The sequence below is a fragment of the Galendromus occidentalis genome, unplaced genomic scaffold (assembly GCF_000255335.2).
Source record: "Galendromus occidentalis unplaced genomic scaffold, Mocc_1.1 scf7180000077530, whole genome shotgun sequence".
Taxonomy (NCBI): domain Eukaryota; kingdom Metazoa; phylum Arthropoda; class Arachnida; order Mesostigmata; family Phytoseiidae; genus Galendromus; species Galendromus occidentalis.
This window is the reverse complement of record NW_003805518.1, coordinates 1142122-1158387: the sequence shown is the minus strand read 5'-3', so window position 1 is coordinate 1158387 and position 16266 is coordinate 1142122. Positions and strand designations below refer to the sequence as shown.

The 16266-nt window shown below is 52.3% G+C and overlaps 1 protein-coding gene across 1 annotated transcript; it reads right to left on the bottom strand.

The window, feature by feature from the left end:
* Window positions 1–525: 525 nt before the first annotated feature.
* On the bottom strand, window positions 526–14297 carry LOC100905018 (lachesin). Its single transcript, XM_029112861.1, has 9 exons — window positions 14196–14297; window positions 8711–8918; window positions 5096–5254; window positions 2206–2337; window positions 1637–1930; window positions 1409–1468; window positions 1274–1321; window positions 1133–1186; window positions 526–647 (listed from the first exon to the last, which is right to left on the bottom strand). Exons 2-9 carry the CDS (start codon window positions 8907–8909, stop codon window positions 526–528), a joined length of 1068 nt encoding a protein of 355 aa, XP_028968694.1. The 5' UTR covers window positions 8910–8918; window positions 14196–14297.
* Window positions 14298–16266: the final 1969 nt, after the last annotated feature.

Sequence of the window (16266 nt, the reverse complement as noted above, 5' to 3'; positions counted from 1 at the left end):
ACCAACCGGCGAAGACATCATGTTAAACTATTAGCTCGAGATTACCTAAATTCCGAATCACTGAGACCAGATGTTCTGCCGGTCGTGGGACTAGTACCGATCGCACTCGTCATCGATGAATTGAGGAATTGAATTTTCCCTTGTGAATCCTCTCTCGGAATCCTCTCTCTCTCCATTCGTAAGGAGAAGTACCGGTCCCTGCCGCTGTCTGGGTGAAGCAGAGCTGTCTTTCTATCTAGTTCTGAGATAGCCGAGCTCATCGCTCGCTAAATTTCCGAGACCTCCCGGTGTCCACGAACGAACCACAGTCAAAAATAGGTTTCACAGTTTTGCCTCATTTCTCGCCTGATGGTGACCCTGCTTATTGTCTTCTAGTCCCGTTGAAGTCACTCGGAACATCGAAAAAGTCATAATTGGAGGAATCTCCATTCACCCTCCTCTCGTTTCGAATCATCCTCATCATTATTTTCTAGCTCTTGATGCTTAGACCTTCACGATGCTCGGATGGAGCTCTTCCTGTGAATATTAATGTCGAGCGGCTTGTAATAACCGCCATTGACTGAAGACAAACAGTGCAACAATGAAGAAGGAGATCAGTGAGGAAGAAGCTTTCAGATCAGCCGTTGAATCGCTGTAGAGACCGATTTCTGAAATGAAGCAGAGTAATGTTGGATTTTGTCTCCCTCTAGTCAGCCTCATTCGATCCATTGTTGAGATCGATTTCAATTGAGGTCGCATTCCGGGTATGCGTAGAATTTCTCCGCGTCGCGCTTCTCTCAAGAAGTTCGGAAGTCTTTGTAAAGACTCAGGAGAGCGAGACCGAGTGCTCAATTCCTGGATGCCCTCACCGCTGTTCCTCACCTATCAGCGAATGGTATATTGAAACTGACCCCTAATTGACATTTGTCATTACAGCCCAGGTAGACTACACGGTGCTGGTCGAGGGAGCCAGACTCGATTGGAATCGACCTCTGAGCTCCGTTTTGAGTGCCTCCACTCTGAGATTCCTATTCTATTGTGTCCGGAACTCGCTTACATTCGAAATCGGTCGAACAGACACCTGTGTTTCGATTCGAAACTCTCGACCGAGAACCCTGTGAAGGCGTCCGGAGATCTCTGACCGAGTACTCACCGTTGTTCGATGGATGTTCTTCGTAGGGCTCCGTTGACGTGATCCTTGTCGAGTCTGTGACATAGAAATCAAATGGTCAGCGGAATATTCCCGGGAAGCGCGAGATTCCGAGCGTAGTAGAATAGAACCTGATATACTCACGGTGTTTCGTGGGATGGCTGAACTTGGGAGTTGAGGTCGGCTTTTTCGCTGTAAGGGCAGACTCGGTCGTGACTTCGACGAATCACCATCCGCGAAATATAAATAAAGAAAAGGTACAAATATCAAAATTCTCACTCTTAGGTTTTCTTGGAGGTCTCGTTGCTTTCGTGGTCGGCTGCGTTGGTCGTAGAGTTTCTGAAGGACGGAAAGTCTATTGAAGGAGCCGGTCGAGAAAAATTCCATCCGTACCCCGGACGGGATCCATTCCGAACGGACTCCAGGAAGGCTCGAACATTTCGAGTAATTTCGGATAGCATCAGGAATCACAATCTGGTAGAATCGACGGACTGTGGATTAACTTACGGACTAAGTTGACCGTTGCCTCGTTCTCGCCGTAAGCGTTCTTTGTTACGCATTTGTAAGAACGCAGGTCGTCATGTCGCACTCTATGAATTGTGAGGACGACATCGTAACGATACTCTGGACCTCTCGGCACCATGGAGACATCGAATAGTTCCGAGCGCTCGATTCGGTCTCCATCGTCACGTGTCCAGAACACTTCCCCTCTGGGATAGGCTTCTATCTCACACGTGAGATTCACACTTTCGTCGATAAAAACTCCCTGGAGTTGCTCCTTGATCCATGTCATCGGCGGAACTGCAATTCGCACAATGTCAGCCAGCCACTAGGTGGGTAGGACTCAGCGACTCGAGATCGGTGCCATTTTTCCCTCCGCTCGTATGTCTATCGATCTTCGTGCGTTCGCAGGAGACGCGGGTTACGAGCCGCGCGGGATGTGGTCCAGACCGAAATTCTTCGGTTCGACGGTGATCGCACAGTTGCCGAAAGATACATACATACATATCAATAAAGGCTATTGTCGAGTGAGCGAGGAGGAAACAGACAGAAATAGATAAGAAAGTGACACTCACATGCGACATTGACCTTGATCCGCTTGGAGATCGAGGGTGGGACTCCGTTGGACCCGATACAGAAATACGGACCCATCATGTGGCGGAGAACTCGACTCATGTTGAGATACTCGCCATGGTGGAGGATAACTCCTGAAGTGAAAATAATTCAGGTCAACCGTTTTAGGGATTCTCCTTCTTCCTGAAGAAACCTGAAATTCCTCGAATCGGGTATCATTCAATTCATCCAGAGTTCGATTCATCTGTCGGACCGGTTTTCGGTGTAGTATATAGCTGGACTACGGGAGCTCTATACATGAGCTCTTCTCCGGAGAGGAAAAAAATATACATGTATTGAGAGAGACGAGCCGAGTGTGCATGAGGCAATAATGAAAGGGCAAGGGGTAGGTGCCCGTCGGTGGATGGCTGACTGAGTAGCTGGTCGCTCGAGTGCTCCGTACTCGTCGTAGCTGTTGTTGCCGTGCGGGAGTCCGAAGAAGAGGAAGAACTCGGGGCGGCAGAGCGCAACTCGGAGGGAAGCCCGCCAAGACGGCGCCGCACGATTTGATGGACAGTGAAGTTGAATTCGGAATGGGAGCAACGACTGCGATCTCGAAGAATCTCACAACTCCCACACAGACTATTGTGGCTGCGACGGAGATGGCTCGCGGACAGGCGGACAAGCCAGCAACCCACTCGCATGCCCACGGACATGTGAGACTTCGAGTTGCTCTCGCTCGATACCGAGGCTCTTCCCGTTTCCCGCTCGCACCGGAGTGCTGCGCAGAAAAAGGACATCAAACCCCAGAAGGGACACTCAGTCAGGAGCCGGGAGAAGCCGTCGGAGAATCGTTCATGACGGGTCGTACGGCCCCACTGAGGTCCGATGATCAGCCTGGGTCGCGTTTCTCGAGGAAGACGTCAATCGCTTCTGGATCGAAAGATATATACTGATGTCCCAAAGAATGAGAATTTCAGTGAAACATTCTGCACAGGAAAATCTAGAAGACGGGATTCACGCTGACTGTGAGCTGCGATTGATGCAGGAGAAGAGATCGCTCGATTGAGCATTTCAGATGTAGAATGTGTCTATCCTAAGGCACTCTTGCACATACTCTCTCTCTTCTCCTCTCTCTCAGGCTCGGAAATCAGAAGTTCTCATCGTTTCGTAGAGCTGACTGCTAGAGCTTAGAAAGGAATGGAGTGGATGAAGGCAGTGAGTGAGCACCGAGTCGAACGTCTTCCCCTGATTTTTTCTCGCCCATACAATCACTGCCTGGGAGCGTCATCCCATTGACAGACGGACTCTACGCAAAGCGAATGAGAGTAAAATGCTCTTTCGAGTACAGTAAAGTGCCGCTGACTTGGAACTCTTATACCTTGGAAATCTCGCTGATTCGGAATAATTTTACCCGATTTTCCTCAAAGCTGGAATCCCTCAATTTAGAATCAGATGTTTATGCCTGTTGTAATATATTCGAACCCTTTGTTGGGTGCTCCCGGAAATTCTGAGTACGCGGCACTTGACTGTATCCTCTTCGCACCCGATTCAATTCCCGGATTCTTCTGAATCATTCATCTCCTCATTCACCCGAGCCAGAGAGATGTCTCGCTTTCTGTTATTTCCTTACCCATCCCTCTGAACTTCGTAACTCCCATCCTTCAGCTATACCAAGATTCCTCTCATCTGCTCGGCTTCCTCCCTTATGGATCGGCGGGATAAGTAATAAAATTGGTTGGGAATGCACTTAGCCAGCGAATGCGTCGCGAGAAATGGGAACGGAGACCGTGAGACATGTATCGCATAACGAGTTAGAGATCGCAGAGGGAAGATCGGCTCCGCGTCTATCACTCCGACGACCCACTGAGCCGCCAACCAATTAAGGGAGCCTCCGATTCACGCACTCGCTAATTATCAAGAGGGGATCGGGGGAAATTTCGATATCGTCGAAGGAATCCCACCGCGCATTCATCGGGTAAGAAACCCGGGTAGCGTGCCGACGGCAAACCGCAGCAGAGGAGACGAACTCCGGTTCCGAGCGACGAAGGTCAATCGACCCTCGAGAGTGAAACGAATAATATTATAGACCGAAAAATTACGGTCGGAATCACGATGACCCTCAGGAGCGCAACTGATTCGCTGACCGCGGGAGAGGAAGTCGCCTCGAAAAATCATCCAACGCGCTGCCGCGTGCCGAACTCACGTGTGGCTGTGATGTCGGTCTCATCAGAAGTGAAGAGTCACGCTTGAGGACGACCCAACACACTGGAAGAGTCGCAAGCCGACCACCGGGAGAGTAACACAGTGAATGCTCCGTCAGAGCGGAGAGAAGAATGACGGATTTAAGATGCAGAAAAACGTTCGGAGATCGACACAATGAGGGAGAAATCTCGGGATCGAGCCACGCTCCACTGAGACCACTGGGTCGAAAGTTGGAGAAAGTTCTGCGACGATTCCCCGCTTGCTCGCTACATTTGTCAGCCGGCTCACATCTTCGGGTCGGCTGCGAGTCTGTCGCTTGCCTCTCCTGAATTTATTCAACGTCTCATTCGGCGCTTTGACATTCAAACATTTTTGAATCTGTTCACAGTCCGAAGTTCGATAGGGCTCAGACTTTTTCCTTCTCAAAAGTTCGCATCCAGTGTTCGCAACACGTCACAATCTGCGTGCCCGCTTCTGGCCTCATTCGGCAGAGATTATTGTCCAGTATCTCCGCGGAGCATGCTGGACAGACTAGGTGGGCCAATCCGTATACTATCCTAAGACCTCGTGGGGTCAGGAGCATTTTGGGAAAATTCCGGCGCGAGTCATCCGCATAATTGAAGACGCTGATCGATCGATCCGTGGACCGAGCCGGCATATCCAATAGAATATGAACCCAATGGCCCTTCTCCGGAATCAAAAACTCACCTTTGTCCTCGGGCGAGGTGAAGATTTTGAGGTCGTGATCGCGTTTCCACCGGATATCGGGCTTTGGGTTGCCTGTCGCCCGACATTTCAGCGACACGTTGGCGTTCTCGCGGACCGTGACCTCGCTTGACGTGAACTCCTCGTCGATTTTCGGCGGTACTGCAAAGAATGCCACAACATGGTGATGGTTTCATCATGATGAGGTCCATGAATTGAGGAATGCAAGCCTATTCTTCCAGAATATCCCCGCTCTAAGCTTTCCCCGCGGTAAATGTCGGCAATTGAGGTGAATCTTCGGCAGAGACGGTAGCGCCTGTACCCCGAGCGGTGGAGGACAACGCAGAAAAAGAATTGCACAGAGAGGTGGAGAGTTTTTTTGGGGAAGCAATGGAGCTCATTTCCTGCGAAGTCACAATACTCCTATCAGTGACGTCGTCGACAAGCTCTGGAACCATGAGAGGTTCCCCTCCGTGCCGACGGGGGTGAATACAGACGGATGCTCGGGAGGATCTCGGATGGGGAATCGGATGACGAAAAGAGGGCCCCAGGAGAAAGGGGTTTAGAACCTGTCCGAGCCAATCCAGCCGACCGAGCTATCACTTATCGCTTTCATGCCTCATAAGCCTATGAGGCCGGCCGGTCGGTCGGTCGCTCACTCTTCGCCAGCAGCCATAAGGAGAGACTCTCTATCAAAGACAGAACGAGGATGGCGGCAACGTCCTCATGCTCCTTGGTCCTGTTCTCCCGAAGTTGCCGCCGCCGCTGCGTCCACCGGTGTCTCTACGCTTTTTGAAGCTTGACTGGCTCGCAGCGACAGGGTGAGGTTATCTGTGCGTGGCCCGACCATCATATATCACAGGACTGACCGTGCAGCGAGTCTGGTCGGTAGCCGGTTCGACTTGGCCGCTTGGCTTTCCGCAGGAGAGTCTCGCTCAATCCAGGGACTTGTTAGCAGATAAAAATGCTCCTACCGATCATTTCCCCGTCGCCGGGAGAGGAGAGAACTATTACCGGGACTCCGGGAAAGAGAGAGAGAGAAAGCGATCGATCGCCAAACCGAACGCTAAAACGGTCGGCCAGAGAGAACAATCGGGGCGACGGCGGACGCTCTCTCGAACGTCGCGCCGATCTCTCTTGAGAACATCTGCGTGCTTCATTCTCGCCCGGAGGAAACGGACGCGACTCATCATGGACACCGTAAGGGCCGAGGAAAAGGGGATAAAGAAGGCATTCGACCATGGGCGGCCTAAGAACCTCGCTCCTGCTGCTGCTGCTGCCGCCGCAAGTGCTGCTGTGCTTCTGGTCGTCCACAGAGCATGTCAGTCAGTCAGTCAGTCAGTCAGTCAGTCAGTCAGTCAGTCAGTCAGTCAGTCAGTCAGCCAGACAGTCAGTCAGTCAGTCTCTCAGTCGGCCCCCCTTCCGCGGTTTGCGGGGGGAAATGAGAGGGCGGGGTGACGTTCCGCCAGGCGGTCGGAGCAGCCGACAGCCGTCCACGAAGCTTCAATTGGGTTTCTGCTGGACTTAACACGCGATCCGACGAGCGATCTTTTCTAATTAACTCTCGCGCATTGATCACACATTCGAAAAACGACGTCCTCGTTCTCCTCGGTTCCTGCTGCTGCTGGTGTTTTGAGCTTGCGCTACGGAGGCGGGGTAGAGCCCGCAGTCAGATCCGCAAACCGATTCTGTCGGGAGAGAACGGAGCAAAACGTTCCTCTTGTCACCGTTTCAGCCCTCCAACTACTTCCTCGAAGTGTCGTGAACGCACGTATTACCGTCACCAATACGCGGATTTGAGGAGAATTTCTCAAATTTCGATTTTTCGCCTCGTTCATCGACTTGATCGAACAAGTGCAGACCCAGATATTTATCGACGAGCCGTTTTTTCTCCTTCCCGTCTCCCATGGACCGAATTATCGTCGCCTACGAAACGTCAACGAAGCGTTTGGCGACCAGGTCTCGCTATCGGATCAGCGTGCAGCTATTTGTGGCACACGGAGGTAAAAATCATTATAAACGTAGCCATTAAAAGTTGCCCTAATGGTAGAAGATAGAGGTGACCAGTGGCGACCGCCGCGGCTGTCCCGACCTCTTGCTTATCGGTGGTAGCGACGACAGACAAACGGGATTGCGAAGCTCCTTTTTTTTGTGAGCGGGCGTAATTTTCGTCCCTCCGATTCGTCGCAGGGACATTGGTCGGCTTTCGCCAATCGAGGACGCCATCGCCGAGACGTTTCCTCCCCCATGTATCAACAAGACGGGGTCCTCCAGCGCATGCGGAATCGTCGGGGTCCTTTTTCCGACGTTCGAAGACAGCAGGATAGGAAAGTGACATGGAGGAGAGAGTAGGAGCGGAGTACTGGTCCAGAGTAGAACATGGGAATGCTGTGCAAACAGGGGGAGATGTACGATGGAAGATTCCGTCGTACATCTCCCCGTGTTTTCAGTATCAAGCCGATCGCCTCTTCAGTCAGGTTCGATTCTCTCCGGACCACGGGAGCACGAAAGGGTGAGATAGTTCATTCGGGAGTACGAGCCCGAGAGGATGAGCGAGACCGAGCTTTCGGGGGCATAAGCTGAAAAACGTCGGAGGGGCGGCGAGGACAAAAGGGTATTCCCCCAATGAGAGAGGGGGCATCGTTAGATATGAATGTATCTGTGCGTGTAGAGGTTATCGTCGGCGAGTTGTTCTACATGGAGGCATTTATTTGTGAAGCATTGTGGTGGTGTCCATCCTAATTAATTTAGTAGGCAGGACCGGCGTTAATGACAGTGGTGTCCCCGGTACTATGACATCGTTCTATTGTGACTGCTGCTACCGCCGCCGTTGTGGATGCGGCCGCCATCGCCGCCTTCTTCCGAATATTAACCAGTTTGTCATGCATCAACAATAGCTATCACAACAACTACGGCAGCGACAACAGCAGCAGCAACAACGACCACCACAATGATACAATGCTGATACGAATCGGCAGCCGATTCAGCCAGCTACCTTTTTGCTTGTGTTACAGCTCATGTGGCGGTGTGCTAGCGTGTAATGGCAACCCATCCCAGTCGCATATGTATAGTACACGAACCGCCTCATTGGTCTCGAGAGGCCGATACAGCATGCGTTTGTCTATGCATGCAAACAGGGGCCGAGAGGGACCTCGCAGGGAGATCGGGTGGCGGCTTTGGTGGCGGCGGCGGCGGCGATGGAGGCGAGGGGAGGGGTCGAGGGCCAATCGAAAGGATCAAGGGTTCGGACGGGCGGACGGGTACGGGGCTTGGTAATGGATGGCGCCTGGATGTTGAGGGCGTACAATGCCAAGGATCTTCGGGTTTGACGGCCGCATCGCTTCCAGCTCGTCCAAGTCCAGTGGCCGCTCTGCTCTCCGCTCCTCGACGGTATCTTGGTCGCACACATGTTCCAGGAGGAATCCTGGCTGGGCTCGATTTCATGAGCCTGGAGGATTTTACGCGCGTCCGCAAATGAGGCCCAAACATAATAGCAATGAGACCGAAACATCCTCGAGGACCGAATATCTCGTCCCGATTCTACCACTGACGGCGGACTGTGAGCCCGGAGGAGTGTTTCGACGATCGAGCGAGAGAATCCGCCGTGAATGAGCTTACCGACAACGTGTAGGTGTCCCATCATCTTTTTCATGGGGTTCGTGTTAATTTGACACATGTATTCGCCCTTGTCCATGTCCTGGACCTTCGAGATGGTCAAGTACCACGTGCGTTCGCCATTCGAGCTGATGGCGAAACGGGGATCGGTCGTGATCAATTGACGGTCCATCGAGATGAGCATATGGCGATTGATGTGCATCCAAGTCACCTGGAAAATGATTTCAAGATTAATGCCGAGTGGAGGACAGTGACCGATCTCATCCCAGTACCCATCCCTTGAGTTCCTCCTCCCGGGAAAGTCTTCCGGGATGGGGTTACACAAGGCATGTTTACACAGCGATTCGTTCGTACGGGCTCTATTTCGAGAATGGAGTCCGCGTTGAAGCGCATACATTCTCAAAATGAGGGCTGTGAGGCGTTCGTGAGGAAGAAATCCAGCGACCTCTCGGGAGCATTGACAACAACGGGAGAAGGAAAGAAAAGAGCGATACAAAGGAATAAGGTCGAGTTATGCTGTACAAATGCTGAGCAAAGTTCCGTTAGGATGTCCCTCTCTATCTACGTCGTCGTTGCAGACGTGGCCAACGTCCAGCTGAATAGCGTTGATCTTATCGGATGAGAGTACACATCAGGAGGGAAAAGCGACCGGGGAAAGAATGCCACGATAGAGGAGGAGTAATTCACTTTGGGAGCTGGGGTCCAGTCTGTGCGACGGACCGTCCGGAGGCCTTTCCTCCCGCGGAAAGCTGGGAGAGCAACAAACATTTTATTCGGAGCCCTGATCAAAAAAAGATTTCTCTGTTCCTTCCTCGAGCAAAGCGAATTTTCGCCTCGAACGCAAGACGTCAACAGATTCAGACAACCGGTAGTCGAATAGAGTGGGAAACTATTGTCTCACTCCTTGGTCCTGGGATTTGTGGAGCTCCTCACCGGTTCGGGAGATGGGAACGACGCTACGGAGCGGTTCCTCGAAGAAATGCTTGGAGGGAATTCACGCTCGCTGACTCTCTGCTCGCTCGCCCAGGCCCGTCATTTGGAAACATGAAGCAGGGTGACCTCACCCCGGATCCATGATCATTCATCGGTGGAGTTATTCCTCTGTGTTAACAAAAATCTAGAAGCTCATCGACCTCACTGTGAGCCGAACTTGTCCACCGAGGAAATTTCACCTCGCCTGAGACATAGCTATCCGCGGATCGAAGACAACGTTACGGTGTGGCAGAGAATCGTGGCCCCTTGAACGTTTTTCTGGGCGAATTAAACTATGATCTGACTAGTCTGCCTGCATTTCCTCTCGCGCTGCGTAATGGACACGTTCCGGTCTAGCGGATATTCTCTCATCTTTATCTTTCGCTGGAAAAAAACGGCGGGAAACCACGGTCGGGTTTTTCCCTCTTTTATTTGTTTTCTCATCAAATCTGTCTTTTTTCCCCCGAAAAAGACGCGACGCGGGGAGTCAATTAGGCACCGAGCCGACTCGAGCGGGCGCTTCCTCTCTTTCCCATAAGCGGGAAGGCGATCTGGCGCTTCTTGCCCCTACGCTACGGACGTTTTCCATCCGTCACATCGTCCTCCGCCGGCGAAGAAATGCTTACTCGCTCAGCCAGAGATCGCGCGTTCTCCGCACCGAGCTACCCTCGGTCGGTCGAAGGAGCGGGCGTCCGCACTCAATGTTTCCTTCCATTCTCGCGTTGCGCCTTCGTTTCCTGTCGCACGGACGGACGGATGGACCCTTTGACTGACTTTCTCGTTCGTTGCGTGGTCGGTCGAGTCGACAACGAATGGGAGAGGGGAGTCCACTTGAGAAGAGAGCGGGCCGTTTGTCAACTGTTGCCCGGCGCGGACGGCCAGAGTCAGAGCACTTCCCGACCTTTCTCCTCCCGATCTGGCTCACGAGTATCGTAAGCAAACGCAGGGGCGCCCACCATGGATTCCAACACGATCTTGTAGATCGAGGATTCTACGCGGGATTCCGGCGGATTAAGCGTCGCGCCGACGACACGCCGCGCCGTATGTATCATACAGGACTCCACGGAGCGATTGCGAGGTCTTTGCGCGAAGTGGTTTAGAGCGCTGCAGTTTTATTTGAGCGCATTATACGCCAACTAATAAGCTGTTCCGCCGTTTAGTTCGATTGCTCACGCACTCGGCCACGCTTGCTCACTCGGTTGTTGCGTTGTAAATAAGCAATAAAAGAAGACAACTTGTCGTCTTGTGAACCATCGTACCCCTTCTTGCCGCGACCGCCGGAGCGGTTGTTGTTGGCTCGTTTTTCGGTGAGCCGTTTTCTCCTCCCTGACCTTTGATCCCGATGCTTGTTCGTCGCTTGTTCGCTGTCTCGCTCGTCTGCTCGATCGTTCGTTCTTCCCTCGCAGGAAATATCGCAACAGGATCCTCTCCATGTCAACCACTGACGTCGGCGTAGACCGAGAAACCGAACGATCGACCGACGTCAAGGCGCCTTATAAATTATTCATATGTTTTCAATGGCTGCCCAGAGTAGGAAAAAGAGAGGAGAACTGCGTTGGCGACTGCCAGACGAAGGAGGGACGAAGTGGTGGTTCGAGAAAATCAGGTCGATACCCCGCTAATGATGTCTAGCATCTTCACGATCGGCTTGAAGTTCCGCTTTGGGCTCACTCACTAATCACAACCCGACGCCTGCGTCACCTGTTCGTCTCTCACCCTTCCATGCCCCATAATTTTTTCTCTCTTTCAATTCTCATCCTTGATGGACACGCCGATCGGCATCGGTGCCAATCAAGCGGTAAATCTTCCTCGTCGTAAAATCTCGTCGAGAAATGATGAAAAGGACAAGGAGAGTCTTTGGTACGCGGTAGGTCCCCCATCCCAGGAAATACCCTCGCGAGTCCCGTGTGCCAAAGTTCCCTCAGCCCGGATAGAAAAGGGGCTCGGAGCGGATTCCATGCCTAGCCGACGTTCCCATGGCTGTATCGGTTACATGATTGCCTGAACAGGCGTTTTGGCGCTTGATACGCAACTTGACCGAGGTCGACTATGGGAAGCGCTTAGTATTCAGGCATGCGTACATGAAGGTGTTATCGGGGTATGAAAATGGCGGATTCGTGAAAATCGGGAAGAAAAGCGTAAGAGGAATCGGTTTTCCCTCCTTCTCCCTGCATCAACTCGAGACACGTCCCGGGTCGAAATTGTTTAAATATCGACTCGTTGCCTGTCTGCCTCCCAGCCAGCCTGGCGGCCGGCCGGCCTGCCTGTCTGCGTGCGTGCGAATGTTTCTTTTTATTCTCTCGTGCAAACGTCATCTACAGCCGTTTCTGTCGATAAGCTCACTCAGTCGGCTCCCCTATTCATCACCCCATCTCGCCCGATCGGGCCCATATTCGTTATTTTTTGGCAGTGTTTCTTTCTTTGAAAGCTTTTTGTTGGGAGCGGCGGCGGCAGTAGGTCCCTCAAACAGACTTCCGGGCGCCAGGCCTCCGAGTCTTCTCCCCGCATCAGTTCCGTCCCTGGTGCGGCTCTGAGGCTCGTTGCAGCCCACCGTCGCGTGCGTAATAACTCCTGATTCATTCAGTGACACGTCTAGGATTTAACTCTGTCACGCCTCCTCCTGCTGCTGCTGCTACTCAAGCACCGCGTCCTCACTGTCGTTGTCTCCTCGTCCTCTGCCCGACCGCCGGCCTGCTTGTTCACCTCGGTAAGAATTTGTCGTTCGAAAGGAGACAACAAGCGGAAGACGATAGAGGCGGACGTAACACGCGACGTTTCCCCCGGCGAATCTCTGAATTTGACTTTTTGAGCTACTTCTTTCTTTTCTTAGAGGAACCGCTAGAAACCTGACCAGTTCCTTGAGAGTCAACCGAAAGCGTTCATGGAAGGGACACCGGAAAGAACTTATCACGTCCTCAAAAAGTAGTTGCCCGGAAGATCGCTCCTTGCCGCGCCTGTTTCATCGATTCGAGCTATAATGAATTCCCCATGGAAATCACGATAGACCTGCTTACGAATTTGATGTCACGAAACTTTACACGATCGATGAGACGGACATTGCGCCTGACAAAACACCGCATGTCCATGATAATCTTATGTAGTTCGTGTTCGCGTTTTTGCATAATCGGACTGAGGCATCTGATCCACTGAATCCCGCGATGGGGTGGAGACGGCCGGAACCCACGGAGGATTTTCGACCGTGGAGAGAAACGGGTCCGACCGGATATCAGCCCAGGTGGGCATTGGCGGTCTCCGTGGCGACAGCCGCGGAAGATCGTCTGACTCACAGAACTGTACGACAGACTGGGGATTGAAATTTCAGAGTTCTCCGCAAACGGGAAACTTCCTCACCATTACGGCGAGGGAGATTCTAGGGGGCGTCCGGTTCAAAACCGAGACAACCGAGATGCGAGCAACAGCGACAGCACACGACTAGGGGAGAGGCTTCCTCGAATAAAACATTTAATGACCGCCTAAAAAGGAACGACGATGATAAATAAAGCTAAGATAGATGGATGGATGGATGAATGAAGGGGACGAGCGAGCCGACCCAAGTCGTCCTGCGCGGAACTTCAATCTCTTCCCTTCCGCGCTCCCTCTCACAAAGTTTCAATTTGGCGGACTTGCTCGCGCACTTGCTCCGGGAGCTCGATAATGTGTCAAAGTGATTCCTCAATGACTCGAGCTTCTCGATGGAGTTCAGAATGATTTCGCACGAAATCATGGAATAACACGAAAAGTCATATGACTGGAATAGCAAACGGGCACATAAACATAATGTATAGTGGGACGGTGGTCGGGGGCGGGCAGCTCAATCCTCGAAGGCGTGAGCTGGAGCCCATTTCTCAGCGGCCGGTACGTGCTTCGAGATCTTCAGAGTCTGCAGTTGAGCGTCCGAGTCGGTGAGTGAAGGAGCGAGACGTTTTCTGAGTCTTTTTCTTGTAGTGGAAGCAGTAGTAGTGATGGTAGTTGTACTAGCGACGTCGGCAAAGAGGAATTTAGTGACAGGAATATACGCGCTGCGAAAGCCGACTTTACGAAGTTCCTCTTTATTCTTCCTCCCGCTCCCCTCCCGACTCTTCTTTCCTCGTTTCCGATCACAAATTGCCATGGATATGAATACGTGAAGAGACGCTAAAGATTCACGGCGACTACGAGCGGCTGCATTACTGGCCGAAAGACGAAAGGACGATTCGGTTGACGAGTCTCCTTGCCCAGAGGGAAACCATGGCTGCGTGATGGATAGGGATTCTGCCTAATCTGCGAGGGTTCCACAGTCCTAGAGCGGAGATGTCACAGCCCAAGCCAATTCAGGGCGTTCGAACTTCCCCAAAAATTCGATCAATCGGATCTTCGTAGTGAGGAGAGCGTCTCTCCCGATATATTAGCTAGATGGTATAATATAAAGCTCCACCAGTCTTCATCTTCCGAGCCTATTCTGCCTTTCGACCTGAGGGAATTCCTAGTCGTATCAGCGGAGAATATCCAATGCTTGCCCTCTCGCGAAAATGCTTACCTTATAACCGCCGAGGTTTTCGACGACGCATGACAGCGTAACTGTCCGACCAGCGGCCACAGTGACATTGGAGATCGGCTCCGCGAACGAGGGGAGTTTCGCATTCCTCAAACCTGCGGAAGAAGAAACACGCACTTTAGACACATGGATTCAGACAATTTCCGTGGCGTGACCGTTTATCCTTCAATTAGGTACTCATTCCGCGATTTGCACCTGAGAACCATATAATCATTCACCTCCTACCGAGTCTACGATCGAAAGAGCTCCGAGAATCCATTCTAAGGCAATTCGCGCACAAACGCCGAAAGATAGCAGCGACGTGGAAGGATCCTTTTTTCCTCGTCCCACCGCGGATGCTCCTCGGCAGCATCCTAAGCAGACTTGTCAACAGCCCGCTCAGGTTCTTGCGTGGATGTTCGCGGCCATGTTAATTATGAAGTTACGAGGCAACACTCTGAGGTTCTAGGATGGGCCCTCTAGGCATAGCAGACTGACAGTCGAGGAAAAATCAGCTAAATCACTGCTCACGTCCATCCCGGGAGATTCTACGCGAGCTCTTCGATTTCGTGTCGGAAGATTTCCCCGGTTCAGATGGACCCGAGATTCAGAACTCGTTGGGGAGGACGACGCGACATTTGGCGACTCCGCGGCTGACGTATGATAATTTACCGATAGCGAGCTTCCCCGACTGGCTTGCTCCCTTCACTCGTCAAGGCGAAGCATGGCGCGAGCCGCGTGGCGTTAGACCGAGCTCACCTTGGAAAGCATTAGCATCGTCTGATGACCCACGTAGGCTCGACGCAGCGCAAGCTGAGAGCAGATTTAAGCTCCCTTAAACTAAATAACGCTGCATGTCTGAGTGAGCCTTCCGGCATTTTTCCACGGCTGGCTCCGGAGGTTAAATGAGAGAAACTTCCAGTACGAGCTACGCCTTCCTAATGAGGTAGAGGATTATTTTTCCAAATGGATGCTCGTTCAGTCGCGCGCTACCGCACCTCAGTGCTTGCGTCACCGAATCCAGAGTAGGGCCTCGAAACCGTCTCTCGTATACTCTTCCATCAGACACGAGAGTTGAGATGAGTTTGTCGCCCGTAGAATATTTTAGAGCCGCACACGCAGACCTGAGGATTGGGCGTGAAGTTCTCTCTCCCGAGGAAATCAACCTTTCTTCCCCCGCCCGCCGTTACGCCGATTGATCATGAGACCGAGGTCGCATTCTGCATGATGAATCTCGGGGACGCTCTATGGCGCAGTCATGGAAGGTATGGCATCGCGGTGCGTCCTCGAAGAGAGCGGAAGCCGATGGAGACCGAGAGGGAGTTCGTCATCGAAAGTCAAAACAGCCCCAGGTCTGCGGGAGAATCTCGAGGGTGTCGCTCATGCTGTAGATCGAGGGGATCGACCTGTTTTGGACTTTCGAGATAGTTCCTTGTTTACATTGCGGAGGGTTTCGTCTGCCTACTTACAGCTTCCCTCTGTCCCCTTTCTGACCATATCGCTTCCTGGACGCGGCTAACAATTCGCTCGGAGTGGTCGTCGTCGAATACTGCCCCGGCTCAGTTTTTCTCCGACTGCTCCTGTGCTTGTGAGAGAAATAGTAGAGACCGCACTCAGACATATGGGAAGACATAAATATCAGATCCACCCTGGTCGAGGTCGTAAAGCTCGTCGATTTGCGCCGGAGCAACTTCTCGCGGGTTTTTAGCAAGCGGCCGACTGCGCAAGCCGGCTCGCTACGACGACGCTCCGATTTCGCGTGGTCGACATCAGTACAAAACCGCACCGTTCGATGCGGCCTTTGTAACAGGGCCGAGCCGGCGGCCAGTCAGTGAGGCTTTGATTGCGGAATTACTACAAAAAAAAGTCGGCTTGCCTCGCGGCTCTGCTGAGCCGCGTTGTCAACTCAGGTCACGTTTGTTGGCATGCCTCATAGATGGATCCGCAGAAACTGTTGCCTCAACCAGTTTATATAGCCGTTGTCCTCGAGAGCCGCTCGCTTGCTAGGCAACGCTTCTCTCCCTGAGAATCGCAACTTGGAAAGTACGACGATATCTCGAACAACCAACAAGCG